Source organism: Macaca nemestrina, chromosome 16 (assembly GCF_043159975.1).
Source record: "Macaca nemestrina isolate mMacNem1 chromosome 16, mMacNem.hap1, whole genome shotgun sequence".
Taxonomy (NCBI): domain Eukaryota; kingdom Metazoa; phylum Chordata; class Mammalia; order Primates; family Cercopithecidae; genus Macaca; species Macaca nemestrina.
The window spans coordinates 182,655-199,296 of record NC_092140.1 but is presented as its reverse complement, the minus strand read 5'-3'; the positions used below and the strand labels follow the sequence as shown (position 1 = coordinate 199,296).

General features: G+C 55.9%; 1 protein-coding gene across 2 annotated transcripts in view; it reads right to left on the bottom strand.

Annotated features, from left to right (window-relative positions):
• LOC105485231 (RAS p21 protein activator 3) overlaps positions 1–9,220 on the bottom strand; it is a 124,104-nt gene extending 114,884 nt beyond the window's left edge. Inside the window, exon 1 of one of the 2 annotated variants that reach the window (XM_011747466.2) lies at positions 9,020–9,220. In XM_011747466.2, coding sequence (XP_011745768.1) covers positions 9,020–9,074 — 55 coding nt within the window. In that variant the 5' untranslated portion in view covers positions 9,075–9,220. Of the gene's footprint in view, positions 1–1,800; positions 2,872–9,019 lie in introns of those variants that run through there. The other variant, XM_011747467.3, reaches the window with a different exon arrangement.
• Between the last annotated feature and the right edge of the window lie 7,422 nt (positions 9,221–16,642).

The window sequence follows — 16,642 nt, the reverse complement described above, 5'->3', positions numbered from 1 at the left end:
CCCAGTCAATGCGGCATGAGAAAAGGCTCCAGGAAGGAAAAGGGCCCGGCAGCACCCAGCCTCCTTTCTGGGGAAGTGATTCCACAAGCCACAAAAGCACCTGGGCTGTGGTCATCAGAGTCCACCACAGGACAACCTTCCCGGGTCCCCACGCCCTGGATGCAGCTTCGGTGCGCGTCCGACGTGGAGATGCTCCTGCCGCCAGCGTGGCCTTGGGAACAGCACTTTGATCCTGGAGCCTCAGAGAAGGGGGGCAGGAAACGTGTGTCCTGCGCAGTCACCACCAGACGCCGAGGTGGCCGCCCCAGCAGGGGCCATGGGCTGAGGCTGGTCCTCGGGAGCCGACAAGATCAAGGCAAACTAGCTGCTCCAGCACCTCGAGGGTTTAGAACCAAAACAAGAAAGAACTGAAAGAAGAGTGAAGCCTTTTCCTTCAGAAGGAACGCGGCTAGAGAGAAGATTTAGGGGTGCACGCAAGGGCCCTCGGCTACTCTGTGCAGCTCCTCGAAGCAGGGAAAAGGCCAGGAATGAAACCTAACGCAGAAATGGGAACAGGCTCCAACTCCACAGGAACAACCGGCCCGGGTCGATCACGCCCAGTTCAGACCTGGGCTGCAGCTTGGAGACGATGAAGTCCAAAAACCACGCTCCAGGAAGACACAATAACAATCACCCCAAGCTTTGTCAGGCATCCCAGAGAATCCTCCGTCCTACCCTGGGCACGCCATGAGCACCCGGCAGGGAGGGTGGCTCTCAGCAAGGGACTGAGGACTCCGGCCCATCCTGGGGCGAGGGAGGCACCCACGGGGTGGGCCACGCGGGGCCGGGAGCCACGGCCCCCATGCAGGTCCTGAGCAGACATCTGTCCGGTCGGTGGCCAGGAAAAGGATCCCCATAATGTCTAGGAAAGACTCAGACCTCTTACCAACCTCTGGAATTCTATCCTACGGGCAGTCAGGGCCAAGACAGACGAGTCTTTACAGGCTGGAAACTATTCGGGTAACATAACAGAAACCATGTAAAGAGGAAAGAATAGGTGTAGGAGTTGTTCCTTAATCAATTCCGCATCAAGGCGCTGGTTCTGTCCCCAGGGCGGCTCCCGTCTCCTGGCCCAGCCCCCCTGGCCTAGCCCCCAGGAGCCGGCACGGCATCTCTCCGGACCCGGGACACGCAGGTTAGCGCTGCAGCCGTTACCAGCTGCGTTCCGATAGCAGCGGGACACTGACTGTCCCCGGAAGAAACACAACTGAGCCTTAAATGTGAGTGATTGTTCCAAATGTGGGATTCAAGCTTATCTGAAAACGAAAACTAAGAACGCCAAATTTCAGGGCGGCGAGAGCAACAGCCTGGGGAGTCCAGCCCTGTGTGCAGAAACAACCCCGTATTTCCAGACACTCATAGAACAAGGAAACACTGTTTTTGATAAAACACCCACAAAAAACAAAATCTCCCAACACTCTGATGCCGTTTGACCAATAACCCGTAGGGAAACTCACTTCTGGGGACCCAGGCCCGAGGAGCGGGTTCCCAGACACCTCGGTGACTCTGAAACTCGCATCTACAGAAAAGCTCGAACGTTTGTAACTCTTCCCTTTGGACTCCGCCTCACACCCAGAGAAACCCTGAGCCATCTGTCGCAGGTGACGTAATCCCGAGTTCCCCTTCACCTGTGCCGGAGCCTCCCAGACACAAAGGCTGGAGCCCCAAAACCCGCCAGGGGCCTGTCCCGGGCCAGCCACAACCGCATTCCGCCTGTCACTGCTGGACGCCCGCTGCGGCCTGACGCAACCAGTCCCTCACCTGTCAACACACTTTTCCTACACAGCACACCGTCTTGAATGAAGGCAAGTCATTTTCTTCCTCGGCCTTGGTGTCCTCCACAGCCAACGCTGTCCTTGCAGTTTGTGAAGGGATGATTTCTAAGCTCCGCCTTTGTTCTTCACTCATTCATCCACCGCATACACAGCTGCACATTGATGTATAATCGACATACACTTGCTGCTACGGAAGGCCTTGTATATCCTGTCTCTCTTCCTACCGCGGCACTCCTGCCATCCCCCAGGTAATCCAGTTAGCAGGCTGTGTGGGTCTTATCCCTGATCTGCGCACACTCGTCTGACCTGTGTTTACCGTTCTTCCAGGGGGTGGCGTCAAAGGCGCTCTCACTTTGCTTCTTTCTAATCCTATCCCGTGGAACCTCCTGCAAGTCATGTGGTTTGGCCTGGGCTTAATATTTCCTTGAAAGTCACAGAGCCCACGTGAGGATGCACGTGACATAATCCCCGTTTCAGTTGGCTGTTACTCATTGGGCTGTTCTTGCATTGCTATGAAGAAACACCTGAGACTGGGTAACTCGAAACAAGCGAGGTTTACTGGTCACGGTGCTGTAGGCTGTACACGACGTATGGAGGCATCTGCTTCTGGGGAGGCCTTGGGAAGCTTCCAGTCATGACAGAACGTGAAGGGGAAGCAGGTGTCTCACATGGCGAGAGGGGGCAGGAGGGTGAGGTGGGAGGTACGCCGCACACTTTAAATCACCGGATCTTGCAAGAACTCACTATCGCAAGAACAGCACCAAGGGGATGGCGCTGAGCGGTTCATATCAATCCACCCCCAGATCCAGGCCCCACTTCCAGCAACGGGGATGACAGTTCGACAGGAGATTGGTGGGGACACCCGGACTCCTCAACGTTGCTTCTACTGTTTGCTATTTGCTCACTCAGCCACTGGCCACAGGTGCTGCTGCAGTAGACGTGTCTGTTCATCGCCTTTACTTACGGTTCAAAGCTAGAAGCTCTGGTTGCACAGCAGCTCCTTTCCTGCGTGAGCACAGACCCCTGTTCTGACCTGCAGCTGTGTAAGATGAGACATGCTCACTGAGCTGCCTCCCCCACCCCCCACCACAGTTCCACAACTGCTGTCCAACCTGGCAGCCTCCAGAGGTACCAGCACCTGCGGGGCATGACACCACATCCCCACGGGACCCAGTGTGCCCCTTCTGTCAACCCATTGGCCAGAGGCCCATCCACACGTCCCACTGGCCCCTCCAGCCAAATGATCTGTGCCCCTCAGAGGCCAGGCTGTGCATCTCCTAGCACCAGCCCAACCCAATGTGATTCCCTCCCTTCCTGAGACCTCACTCTCTCTTCAGGGCAAGTTCAAAGCTACCCTCGCAGACACCCCTCCCAGATGACAGCCAAAACCGAAGCCACCTCTCCAGAGTGTGAGTTCTCCCGGATCTCGACACCCTCCTACGTATTAAAGTGTAGCTCTTTTCAATTTATAGATTTGCTTACACAGAAGGCCAATTCATTACAGACAAGCAGATAGCTTCAAATTCTGCTGGCATAAGACCTCCCATCTATGAAGATCTGAGCAGGGAAGTGCTTGTGTGCATCTGATTCCCATTAATCTCTGCAAAAAAAGGCCTTGGTTGCTACTTTCACAAACCAAGAAACCAAGGTAGAGAGAGGTTAGGGGTCATCCAAAATCAAAGAATTGTCAAGAAATGTGGCCAGCACGCAGTCTCGGGTGTCTGATTCCAAGGGGGTTCACTACGTCCGCCTCTCCTCCGAGGGCCCCCAGGAGCTCTCCTCCTCACCCAGCCCCTCCCACCATCACTCAGCAGCCTTCACTTTTGAGACCTTAGCAGCCACCACCTCGCCTGTGGCTGTTTCCAGCCAATACGTCCATCTCCTTTCTAAACACACGCACGTCTACTTTTCAAACATGACGCACCACCTGCAAACACAGGGAGACACAGCCTCAGGTAGACGCTCTTAATCCACTCTGTGCCTGTGGGGTTCACCTGCTCATTAGCTCCAAATGCCTCATGTGCTTCCATTAGCTCCAAAGAAGCAAATCAAAGTGTTTTCCACCAATGCTTGATTCCCTTCCAGGGATGACGCCCCCAGGGCTGCCTCCAGGCCCACACTCTGCCCGCCAGTCCGGCACCCCGGCTGAGTCAACCTGACGGGCACCATTTGCTAAGATGCCTGAAGGCTGGATGGGTGGCTGTGGCCCTGCTCAAAGGATCACCTCGGCATCTCCAAGCAGTCTCCCAGCACACCCTGTGTCTTGGGCCTCCCAGGCCACTGTCCACCCACACAGAGCAGCAGCCCCTTCCTTCCTTCCCTGCCTGAACACTGACTGCCTCGTGTCCCTAAAGTCACCAACAAGTCTCTCTGGTCTCCAGCCCTCCGTGATTCGCCCCATTCAAATCCAAGATCGCAGAGAAGAAACGGCTCTCTGAACTGAGCCACAGTGGTGAGCAGCACCTGTGTCCCAGCTACTCAGGAAGTGGAAGCAGGAAGATCTCTTGAGTCCTGGAGTTGGAGACCAGCCTGGGCAACAAAGTGAGGCCCAGTCTCAAAGAAAAAAAAAGTAATGGACAGTACTAAGTGGTGAGGAGAAGAAGAACTCGGATCCCAGGAGCCCGTGGAGCTGGGCCGCTTGGGCCCAGCTAAGTCTGTGGGTCTCCCTTTCTCCACCTCAGTGTGGTGGAGTTTCGAGAATTTCGATAAAAGAAGCTAATACATGGAGACGACCCCCTTAGCATCTGCATCCCACCTCCACGCTCACACACACACACACAGGAAATCCACTCCCCTTTCCAGGCAAAGCCCGGGGCCCCAGGCTGAACCTGCCCCTGCCAGAGCCCCTGCTGTTTCCCAGGTGCAGCCAAGCCCTGCACCTTCGTTCTCAGGGGTTAAAAATAGCACAGGCAGCTCAGCTGAGCTCGGTTAATAAAATATCCAAGTTAATTTTAGCGTTAGGGGAATCTAAGATCTCTGATGCCAAGGCCCATGTGTGGCCACGCGGCCCCTCCTTACACTGTCACATAGACACAGGGAAGTGGCACAGCACGGCCGGTATCCCTTTCTCACATTCACAAAACACTTCTCTTACCTGAGTGAGCCCTAGCCCTGTGAAGACACTGTTGCTACTGTCACTTATTAAACAGACCATCACCTAATTTGATGCCTGCCACAGCCCTGTGACCAGCGGCCTCCACCTCCCGTGGCGGAGTCCGTCAGGCTGAGAGTGTCAGCGGCCACATCTCGCAGAGCTGGGCCCGGAGCCCTGACCTAGCCCAGGAGCTGGGGCCAGGGAGGCACAGTCCAGGGCACCCTCTGGCACCCCACTTGTCATTCTCCCTATTCTCACCCGGTGCCACCTCCTCCTGCTTCAGGTGGGATTCTGTTTGTGATCAGGAGAGGGATAGCTGGGGTTGGAGGCCGGCGGCCCCCGGCCCGCAGAGCCCCACAGGCCTGCAGGCACCAGCGGTTCAATGTTGGGCCAGACTTGCCGTGGGCCTTCTTCATGCACAAGCTCCAGCCTCATGGGAAGGGAATGAGAGCCCAAAGGAGAAAGAAGGGAGCGACCAGAGACACAGGAAGCCCCACCGCAGAGCACACGGCAGGCCCGGCCTCCCACGGACAGCATTCACAGGACGCTGACTGCCTCCAGGACGGCAGGATCACAACGGTGCAAGAGCCTTTCCCATCCTGGACCACAGGGCTGGCTTTTTTTTGTTGTTAATAGATTGAGAGAAACACCTTGTGTATTGCTCTTTATTGAACACATTTATCAAGATAAGGTGCCGCATTTAAAAACAAGCAGTAAGTACTGTGGAAACCGAAAACATTACTGGGAGGGGAGGAGGCACTGCACGCCTTGGGGGCGGGGGCCCCAAAACAACGCCATGGCCGTGGCGGAAGTGCCCTCCCTGTGGGTCCCTGACTCATGGAAAGTCAGAAGCACCGGCTTCCTCAAAGCAGCGATCACATAGGAAGTGTGGCGCAGTCATGCATGATGCACAGACTCCGCTGTGAAAGGTTAATGACTGTTTCCAAAGACACAGGGTTTAAGATGTTTACATGTGCAGGAGGACATATCCCAGATGATTCTACAAAACTGAAAGGCAGAAAGCCAGATTCTTCAAGACAAAGACTCCAAATGTTACCATCGTAACACCTCACTTTGACGTGGCTCTCCCTCTTATTACCTCCGTGCAAGAGGTGGAAGGACAAAGAAAGAGGCAGGGGGAGGAGGAAGAGATTCTTTCCATTTTTCCCAATTTCAGCGTCTGAATGAGGCCACATACCACCACACATTTCAAAGCTATTTAAGAATTTAAAAGGCCAATGCCCCATACCTTAAAAAAAAAGCTCCCAATCGCCCCAAAAAATGTGCTGCCTTTTTTTCTTAGTAAGAGTAGTAGCAGAATTGTTTATGGTATAACTTTAGGGACAATTCTTGTTCGGGGAGTGAGGGGGCAGGGTGTTAAGCCTGAACAACACTGCCTTGTACGTTCCCACCGGATATAGTAGACAATAATTGCTTGCCTTTTGCAAACGGAAAAATGAGGTTACGAAGGGGAAGACATGAGCCCTGGGTCATGCAGCGAGTCACTGGCAAACTCAGGCGCAAATCCCGCGTGCCCGGAGACAAGGCTCAGAGGTGAATGACCGCGAAGGGCCCTCAAATTAACACGGGGCACCGTCTTGCCTGCACCTTCAAGACCAGGGGCTCAGGCAGGGCAAGTCAGAGCCAAGGTCGGCCATGAATGTGGATTAAAGAAAGAGACTGAGGAGCTCAGTGGCCCCCCGGCACCGGCGCCGCGTAGGGTCATCCTCCACTTTGCTTCTACAGATGGGCTTTTCCCCGGAGCCCGGGGATATCAGGCCAGCAGCACGGTGATATGAGACTAACCCCAAACCAGCACACCCACAGGTCACCCTCAGGGTCTCCAGCGCAGACTGCATCTCCGCTCAAATGCAGGAGGTGCCCTGTCTCCCCAGCTACTTGGGGCACAGACACCCCTCAGGCAGCTGGCCCTGCAGGTGACCTCTGGAGGGGAGAGGAAACGGGGACTTCTCTCTGGAGCCACATCCAGAGAGTCGGGCAGCTGGTATTTGGGCCTCTCTACCCGTCCTCACTGCTGCTGCCCCTGGGAGGGTCAAAGGTTCAGATAATATCCAGGCCCCACGCAGGATTAGCAGCCTAAGCCTCAGCTGAGCCAGGGTTTCACTGACTTGTTTAAAGTGGAGCACAGAGCCTGACCAAGCAGCAGCATCTCCAAACCTCCTTCTCTCTGAGGGATCCTCCGGGGTGCCTGACCCCACGCCTGTCGGAAGTGGGGCCGAGTGCCCGCAGGCCGGGGAAGCTGCCCTCTGGGACACTCAGGGTCTGAGTGTCTCGTCTGCAACTCTGGTCTTCCCTTGCCCTCCTGTTTTACTTCCCATGCCTTCTGTAAGGTCCTGCCGTGGACTGAAGCATAGCCCTTCCCGGAGTAAACAGTGAGCATGCTGTGCCGGCTGTGGGCTCCCCACCCCCGAGCTGCAAAGCCCCAGGCCACTTCTGCCTGCTGCTTGGAGACCTGGCACTGCCCCACAGGGGCACCCACCTGCAGCCCCCCTGCCCCCGTGACTGAGGAAGCCCAGTGCTTCTCGCACCTCCCGGACTCGCTCGCTGAGCCAAGCAGCCTTGGCCGAAGGAAAGAGCAGCAAACTGACCCCCACGGGCCGTGACCTCTCCCCACCCACGGCAAGGCGACCTCAGACACTTCAGGGAGCGCCAACCCTGGCTTTCTTGTATGAAAGTGACAGCAGATTTAAACCACATTTTAACAAAAGAAATCCCTCCTCTCTGGGCCACTCAAAGCGGAAGTGCCGCCACATCCTAGCTGCAGAGCTTCTGGGCCAAATATCAAGACAGTGTCTCAGCGATGATCCGCAAACCAAAATAAAGCCGACAGGAAACAGCCCGCTGCTTCAGAGGAGCTGGAATGCCTCCGGCAGCATCAAATGTCATCAACAACTGACACTCAGCCCGTTCCGGAGGCCTCTTCACACGGGAAGAGGCCGGCTGCGGAGTGCGGCTCAGTGGGGGAGAAGGACCGTGGGGACCCGGACACTGCAGGCCCTGGAAGCCTCTCCAGCCTGCACCGCGCTGTGGTCCAGCACACTCATGGCATGAATATGGAACAGTCACTCCAGGAAACGCTCTTGCTCTGGGGGAGGGGGAGGATTTCCACATCACTCTCCCAAAATAAAACCACCAGGGAAAAGCAGATCCCTCCAGATAAACCAGAAGTCCAGACACAGCCTCCTCTCCGGAAACGCCTCCCGGAGCCCACTTCAGAAGCTGCCGAAGCCCAGAGAAAAACCGCAGCCTCGCAGGCCCTGGCGGCCACCAGGTCGCCCGCCACTTCTCAGTGCAAGGGGACTTGGTGCCGGTGGGTCCGGGGTCTCCCCGCCCCGCAGGAGCCCTCAGCCGGAACGCCCCACCAGCACACACGTGCGCACACATGCACACACACAAATACACACGCGTGCACACATGCATCTACACACAAATACACACCCACACATGCACCCACAAACGCATGCGCATACACACGCACCCACACATGGACACACAAACACACGCACCCACACAGGCACACACAAACGCGCGCGCACAGGCACAGACGCGCGCGCACAGCAGCAGCAGCGCGCCCGGGCCTCACGCCCCTGGGGAGAGGCGTGAAGGAGCCTCCACATTCCCCGGAAAGGAAGTTTCTGGGCGCAGCGGGGAAAGAGAGATGCCGAGACCCCGACGTCAGTGGATCTGACACCTGAAGTGAAGACGCCCAGACAGCCCCAGGCGCGCGTACTCCTGCAAACACGCGGGGCACACGCTCGGGCGCACACGCGGGGGCGCACACGCGGACAGACGTCCCTCGGCGCAGGGACCCCACCTCCTCCGCCGCTGCCAGGGACCGGGGCCGCTCCGGGCGCAGAGGAGACGCAGGGAGCCGCGTTCCCCCGGAGCCAGCTCGACCCAGCCCGAACCCCGGGGACGCGGGAAGCTGGGGAGGGGCCGCGGCGCCGGACCAGCCGTTCTCCGGGGAGCGCGCCGCGCCCGGAGGGCGTCTCCGCCGGGGTCCCCAGCAAGGATCTGGGGAGGGGAGGCGGGCGCGGGAGAGGACGCGGTCGGGCGGGGGTCGGACGCGTCGCTGCCGGCGGACACTCACCGATCTTGATCTTCACGCTCTGGAAGACCCGGAGCCCCTCGTCCTCCACCGCCATGCTGCGCGTCCGCGCCGGCCGAGCCTCGCCCCGAAGCGCGCGCAGAGCCGGGCAGCGCGGGCCGAGCAGGAGGAGCGGCGGCGCCGGAGCCCGTAGCGCGGCCGAGGGTCCGCCCGCCCCGCCGCCCGCCCGCACGACCGCCAGTTGGCCGAGGGCGAGGGCGGGGACCGAGAGGCTCCGCCCGCGGCCCGGCCCCTGCTCCCAACCGGCCAGGGCCCTGCAGGGGCGGGGTTGGCAGGGACGGCGCCGGCGGGCTGCGGAGACCCTGGGGGCGCAGGGATCGGCTTCCCCCGAGGCCTCGGCCCCCGCCCCCGCCCCCACCCCGCGGATTGGCCGCTGAGCGGAAGGGACCCCCGCGGGCTGCCTGGCGGAAGACACGGAGGGAGGTCGCCTGCGCGGCCCGGGCCCTCTGAGCGAGGCTGCGCGATTCACTCGCGGACGAACTTTGCAAAGAGAAGTTCACGCACAACTATCTGGCAGGGGAGAGGGGAGGAATCCCCCGCGCAGCCCCAGCTCCTGAGATGCGGTCGGAAGGCACCTGCTGCAGACGCACGCGGGAGGCGGGGGACGGGGACACACACACACACACACACACCCACACGCACAGCCCCCCACCCAAGACCCCGGCATGCGCAGGTTCCCCCGTTCCCCTGTCCCCCTGCAGACCCCGGCATGGGCAGGTCGCCCCCAGTCCCCCTGCAGACCCCGGCATGGGCAGATCTTCCCCGCCCCCAGTCCTTCTGCAGATCCCGGCATTGACAGGTCGCCCCGCAGTCCCCCTGCAGACTCCAGCATGGGCAGGTCCCCCCGCCCAGTCTCCCTGCAGACCCCGGCATGGGCAGGTTCCCCCCACCTGGTCCCCCTGCAGACCCCAGCATTGACAGGTCACCCCGCAGTCCCCCTGCAGACCCCGGCATGGGCAGGTACCACCCTTGCCTCCCTTTCTTCTGTCTTGAAGTCTCCTCCTCCCTGACCTCCTCTGTGAGGAGTGTGTGTGTGTGTGTGTGTGTTCATGTAGGTGTGTGTATGAACTGAGACTCTACACTCCCTCCCCTATGTTGCAAAACTTCATTGCACCCAGCGCCACACACACACCCTATACATATATACACACATATACCACACATACCCTACATATACATATACATACACATATACACCACACACAGGCACGCCACACAGATACTACACACGTGCATACACACATACATATACACACATCCTACATACATACACCATATATACACACGCACACATATATTCATATATACACAACAGACACACATATACTACGCATATACACACCACACACATATACTACGCATACACACGCATATACATACAAACACACACACTAAACATACATACACACACCTACATGAACATACATACACAAACACACACTGCATAGAGATGAACAGGAACTTCATGAAGATAAGAAGCCTATTTTTTTCCACTGCTTATCTTCACTTCCTAAAAAGCAGTTCCATGTGTTGAAAGAATTAATGGCCTTTCTTCCCTGATTGCTGGGAGCCTGCAGCCACAGAGGCCTCTCTTGTCCTCAGCCCCTGCATGCCTGGTGCTCACCAGGGCCGAACAGGAGGTTAAGGTGGCACCCCTGGTTCCAACCGAGAGCCTCTGCATCTAGCACTGGCTCTGGGTGGCGTCTGCAGTGGGTGCTGTGGGCGCCATCCACACCCCTGCTTTACAATGGAGACTATGCTTCCATCCGGGGCCACTGGAAGCAAACCAGCTCCTGTGTTTCTCCGAGGACCAGCGGAGTCCTCTGTGGTAGCCCAGCCACAAAGCTGCTTCTCTGCCATCCCTCCACCCTCCCAGGCCTGCTGGTAAACTCAGCGCAGATCTCTGCTTTGGTGTCTGTTTCCAGGGGACAGCTGGGGTCAGGAACGAATCTCCAGGCTGCAGCAATGGCAGCCGGGACGGGAGCTCCTTGGAGGGAAATGCACTGGCAGCGGCAGGATCTCGGGTGCTGGAGAGTTTGGGAAAGTCGCAGATACATGGACTATGGAATCAGGTCGCTCGTGCTGAGGGCAAGAGAACGGAAAGATCACCACCTGAAACAAAAGGGTGGTACATTAACGGGCCTCCTCGGTGCCACATAAGACACTCATCTCCTGTGACCAGAGGAGAACCGAAAAACCGGGTCAGGGCAGGACTTAACTGCATAGAAGGCAGAGCTGCAGAGGAGGCTGGGTGCTTGGCCATGGAAGGTGCTGTTCCAGGGCTGGGTGCTTGGCCATGGAAGGTGCTGTTCCAGGGCTGGGTGCTTGGCCATGGAAGGTGCTGTTCCAGGGCTGGGTGGCTCAGCTTCAGAAGGTGCTGTTCTGGGGCTGGGTACTCAACCTTGGAAGGTGCTGTTGCAGGGCTGGGTGCTTAGCCCAGGTGCTCAGCTTCAGAAGGTGCTGTTCCAGGTCCAGGTGCCCGGCCTCGGAAGGTGCTGTTCCAAGCTCTGGACTCTGACTGGGAAGAAGAGAGGCCCTGAGGCTTGGAATGGGGCCATCTGAATGAATGCACTCAAAAATCTTGAATCCCAGATTCCTCTAAATCTGCTGGGCCGGAAGAGGTGTCACATTTCTCTCTGTTCAGGGCAAACGCTGTGTCTGTGCTTGAAGATGCTGCAGAGACCTCTGCAAGGCGACCCAGACACACCTGCCACCCACCTCCAGCTCAGCTCCTGCAGGTCAGCATCATCAAGCTGGAGAAGTGCTGAGGCTAAAAACGGAGGAAGAGACAGTCAGCCAAGGAGCTTCAGGACCAAAATGCATGCACCAGCATGAGCCGGGGGTAAATGCAGAACTAGATTCAAAGAATGCTGGATTCAGGGGAGGCAGATGTTAGAATTCATTGACATGGGCACATTCAACCATGATACAGGGTTTAGCACCTGGGAGGTGCTCCATGCTGCTAGGATGACCTTTTGAACTTGTAAAATAAAGCAATGTCCCATATTAAGCAGCTGTCTGTCAGGATTGGAAACGGCACTCCTGGGGTCCGAGCTCACTGCACCTGCTGGAGGCCCAGGCCTGGACGTCAGCAGGGATGGAGCAGGGCTTCTCTGGTGCTCCTGCCAGTGACAGGTGCACAGTCACCTTCACCTCCCAGCAAATGAGCACTCCTCTCCTGGTCGTGACGGAGAAACCATGCTTCTCCCTGACTCACTGCTGAACCCAGCCACAAACTTCGCCAGGTCAGCCTCGGTCCATTTCACTCCTACGTCTCGAAATTGTGGCCATCTACATGATGCCACAAGAACTTGGGGGGGGTGGACAGTCCCAGAGAAAACGTTTGTGCTGCACAAATGGATGCTGGGCACGACCAGAGTGCCCCACAGATGGTCGACTTGGACCCCATATGCATCTCTCCCCAGTCGGTCCCCAAAACCCACTCTCAGTGCTTATCCAGGCACATCGGAGCAAAATATCTGTATGTGCAACACGCCCCCCCCCACGGCCCGCTGTGAAGTACCGGGACTGAGCACACATCCAGAGCTCCCTCAACAAAACGCAGCCCCACAGAACTGCCCAAGCACCAGCCTTCTCAAATTTGTGTTCTACATGAAGGAATTGGTCATTAGTTTTCTAAATTAGAAAGTTGTCCCTTAGAGCTGTGATAAGAAGAACCGGGAAATAAAATATTGAGAGATGAGAGGAAAAGGTGATGACCCAATAGGAAATCTCTATAATTTATTATTTCAGTGACCTTGGAGTTACACTTTGCTCTCTTTGATATACTCTTCTTCTGTTCATGTATCAATCCATCGACAAGTGGACATTCAATCATTTCCAAAACAGCATTATCAGATCATGTCTGAACAATCTACTTGCAAAGGATTTGAAGCCACATAAATGACCAGTACACAACGGAATAATTTTTGGAGGGAACAAAGTAAGAACTGAAGGAAGAATGGTGGTATCAGGTATCTGAACCTGAAAGAGTCCATCCTGCCAGGTGCATCCCAAGTGGTTCACTGGGCCTGAATTCAAAATGGAGGCACGCAGCCCCCTGCTGACTAGAGGTCACATGCCAGCTCTGCGTTCCCGGAAGCATTGGAACTTTCACAGCTGTCTGTTCATGCCGCCAGAATCAACCGAGACCAGAAAATCCCAATTTGCCCTCTAGACCAAACCAACAGACTGCTACCAGGCTCTACCAAACAGAACTAAGCAAGTCTGCCTCCTTTATCTGCATAAAGACCAGAATGAGAACCTGGGCAGGAATTTCCCTTGTAGAAGACAGTCCCATCTTTCTTCTCTGGAATGCACCTTTGTTTTGTTCCAAAGGCAGCATCTCCCAGTTTTGCAAACTGCTTGCTGGAATAATGTCTCTTTCCTTTTAAAAGAAACTTTTTTTAGTGGATTTGTTGACACATCTAAGGTGAGAACAGCTGAACATAAAGCTCCACACTGAGCTTCCTGATAGCCAAGTTGAAAAGGGAAATACGGAAATATGAATCTTACACAAGTCACTTTATCTAATAAAAGGAAGTGCGTCAGACTTTCAGGAAAGACAGTACTTTAGCCCACAAGGCAATACAAGAATTTTTTTAGGGAATTCTTTTCCAAAGGAATATTGGACAAGTTAGGGGAGGATGTTTTTAATCTCAAATGACCCTAGAACATGGTTAATGTTCAATGGATATTTGTTGAATGAATGTAGTAAAAATATAACATTCAATCATAATTCTTGCATAAAACTTATGTAGGCACTTAGAAGTCAAAGAAAGTAGCTTTCTAGTGACCTGATGAGCTGCAAGAGGACACATTTGGAGAATCTAGAGAGATGAATAAATAGCCACTGAACAGTCTTTCTCAAATATTAGTTGAGCCACAGAGTTGAGAGAAGCAGACAGGTCCACACCAAGGTTCCTGTGGATGCCGAGGCTTGCTGGTCTGTGTTGTTGGACAGGAGACCCAATGCTCTGCTGGGCTTATCAACTACAGTCGGAGGCCCAGCTGGGCCTTACCATGGAGCATCACGGTCTCTCTCTCATCTTCTTGAAACACAAAGAGAGAGGAAAGAAGCAGCCTAGACCCCCGAGTTACCAAGCGGACAGTGGCCATCCTGGAGGGCGGCTGGGTCTGCAGGTGTCGTGGGTGGCGGCCGTCCTGGAGGGCGGCTGGGTCTGCAGGTGTCGTGGGTGGCGGCCGTCCTGGAGGGCGGCTGGGTCTGCAGGTGTCGTGGGTGGCGGCCGTCCTGGAGGGCGGCTGGGTCTGCAGGTGTCGTGGACGGCGGCCGTCCTGGAGGACAGCTAGGTCTGCAGGTGTCTTTGTGTATGTGAGATATAAACTTCCGCTGTGTAAAGTCAATAAAATTTAGGAATCATTGGCATAACCTAAGCCTAGCCTAGCCTCACTAATACCAAACCTTAATTGAGTTTATATGGGCCATTATTTGATTAATTCCAATGACTATGTCAATGTGAGCTAATAGTGAAATAGAACCCCATGTATTTAAATAGAGTCACCTGTTGAGTGGGTTTGTGTGATGCCTTGATTGCTAATTATAAAGTCCATTCTATCAAAGGACCTTTTTTTGTCATAATAAAGTTAACTTATTTTCGACCCTCATTTGCCAAACATTCCGTTGCTTTTAGAAGACACCCCTGAAGTGAGCAATTAACCGGACTTCAAGTCTTTTAAAAGGAGAGGGGTGCCTGGTCGACATGGTTTGGGATGGGAATCTACGGTCAAGGCCCTATTCTGACATTGCAGCTCCCACAGCAGAGCCTGCCACAACCTCCAAGCGAGCACAGACAGCCCTGGAGCTGTGGAATCCTGGATCCGAACCAGGGGACCGTCTGGAGACCCAGCGGTGAATGTGGCAAAAGCCCCACACTGCCCTTGAATAGATTCCATCGACAGCCACCGAGAGCTGCTCCTTCTGTGAAATGTTCGCTTGAGGGATCCAACATCGTAATAAACCCTCAAACCTGAGCCCTTGTGTCTCCCACTATAACCCCAAGATTATTTCTCCTTCAAGGTTTTATTGATATTTACACACGGTTTTATGCAGTGGTTACGCATTTGTGTGAATGAGTATTTGCTCTGTTTAGCAGCCATTATTTAACAAAGCTGACTGAGGACCCAGGCCGTGTCCACCTGTCAGGCCCTCTGGGATGACAGAGACAGACAACACGGCCGCTGAGCTCCGGCACACACACCCTCCGCCCGCTGGACGGCTTGTCTTTCTGCCGCTCTCCCCTGGCCGGGGCTCCTTCATGTGGAAAGGTGAGGCAAGAAAGAGGCACCGAAGGGAGCCCTCGATGCGGGTAGCAGTAGGTGTAGACACGGTGGCGGCACCGCACGGCGGCAGTGGGTGTAGACACGGTGGCAATGGTGTAGACACTGTGGCAGTGGGTGTAGACGTGGTGGCAATGGTGTAGACACTGGCAGTGGGTGTAGACAGTGGCGGTGGGTGTAGACATGGTGGCGGTGCGTGTAGACATGGTGGCGGTGGGTGTAGACATGGTGGCGGTGGGTGTAGACATGGTGGCGGTGCGTGTAGACATGGTGGCGGTGGGTGTAGACATGGTGGTGGGTGTAGACATGGTGGCGGTGGGTGTAGACACGGTGGCAATGGTGTAGACACTGTGGCAGTGGGTGTAGACATGGTGGCGGTGCGTGTAGACATGGTGGCGGTGGGTGTAGACATGGTGGCGGTGGGTGTAGACATGGTGGCGGTGGGTGTAGACATGGTGGCGGTGCGTGTAGACATGGTGGCGGTGGGTGTAGACATGGTGGCGGTGGGTGTAGACATGGTGGTGGGTGTAGACATGGTGGCGGTGGGTGTAGACATGGTGGCGGTGCGTGTAGACATGGTGGCGGTGGGTGTAGACATGGTGGTGGGTGTAGACATGGTGGCGGTGGGTGTAGACACGGTGGCAATGGTGTAGACACTGTGGCAGTGGGTGTAGACATGGTGGCGGTGCGTGTAGACATGGTGGCGGTGGGTGTAGACATGGTGGCGGTGGGTGTAGACATGGTGGCGGTGCGTGTAGACATGGTGGCGGTGCGTGTAGACATGGTGGCGGTGGGTATAGACTCGGTGGCAGTGGGTGTAGATGGTGGCAGTGGATGTAGACACGGTGGCAGTGGGTGTAGATGGTGGTGGTGGGTGTAGACACGGTGGCAGCACTGCACGGAGGACCCAAAGCCCACTTTCTGGCTGTGATGGCCGAGGAGAGCTGCCCTCCCCTCCAAGTGGTCCGTCTTAGGTACCCTTGAGCCTCACAAGCTCAGTTGCCAACCTCCCGGCTTCAGGGAGGGGTGGGGCAGCAGGTGGGACAGGAAATTCACCTCCAGGTTGTGCAGGGCAGGGCGGGAGAGCAGAGGGAGATGCTCACGGCCCCCTGCGGAAGCCGTGGGTGCTGCTGAAGGCCGCTCAGCCCACAAATCCCCGGCACCTTGACTGTGATGACCACGGCTGCTTTCATTACACTTAGGAGTTGTGAGCCACCGTGTCAATTAATTTTATTTCTTCAAATAGTTTCCTGTGAAGCTAACTCACTTCCCCAGACTGTCTCCCAAATTCTTCGTCTGTAAAATGGG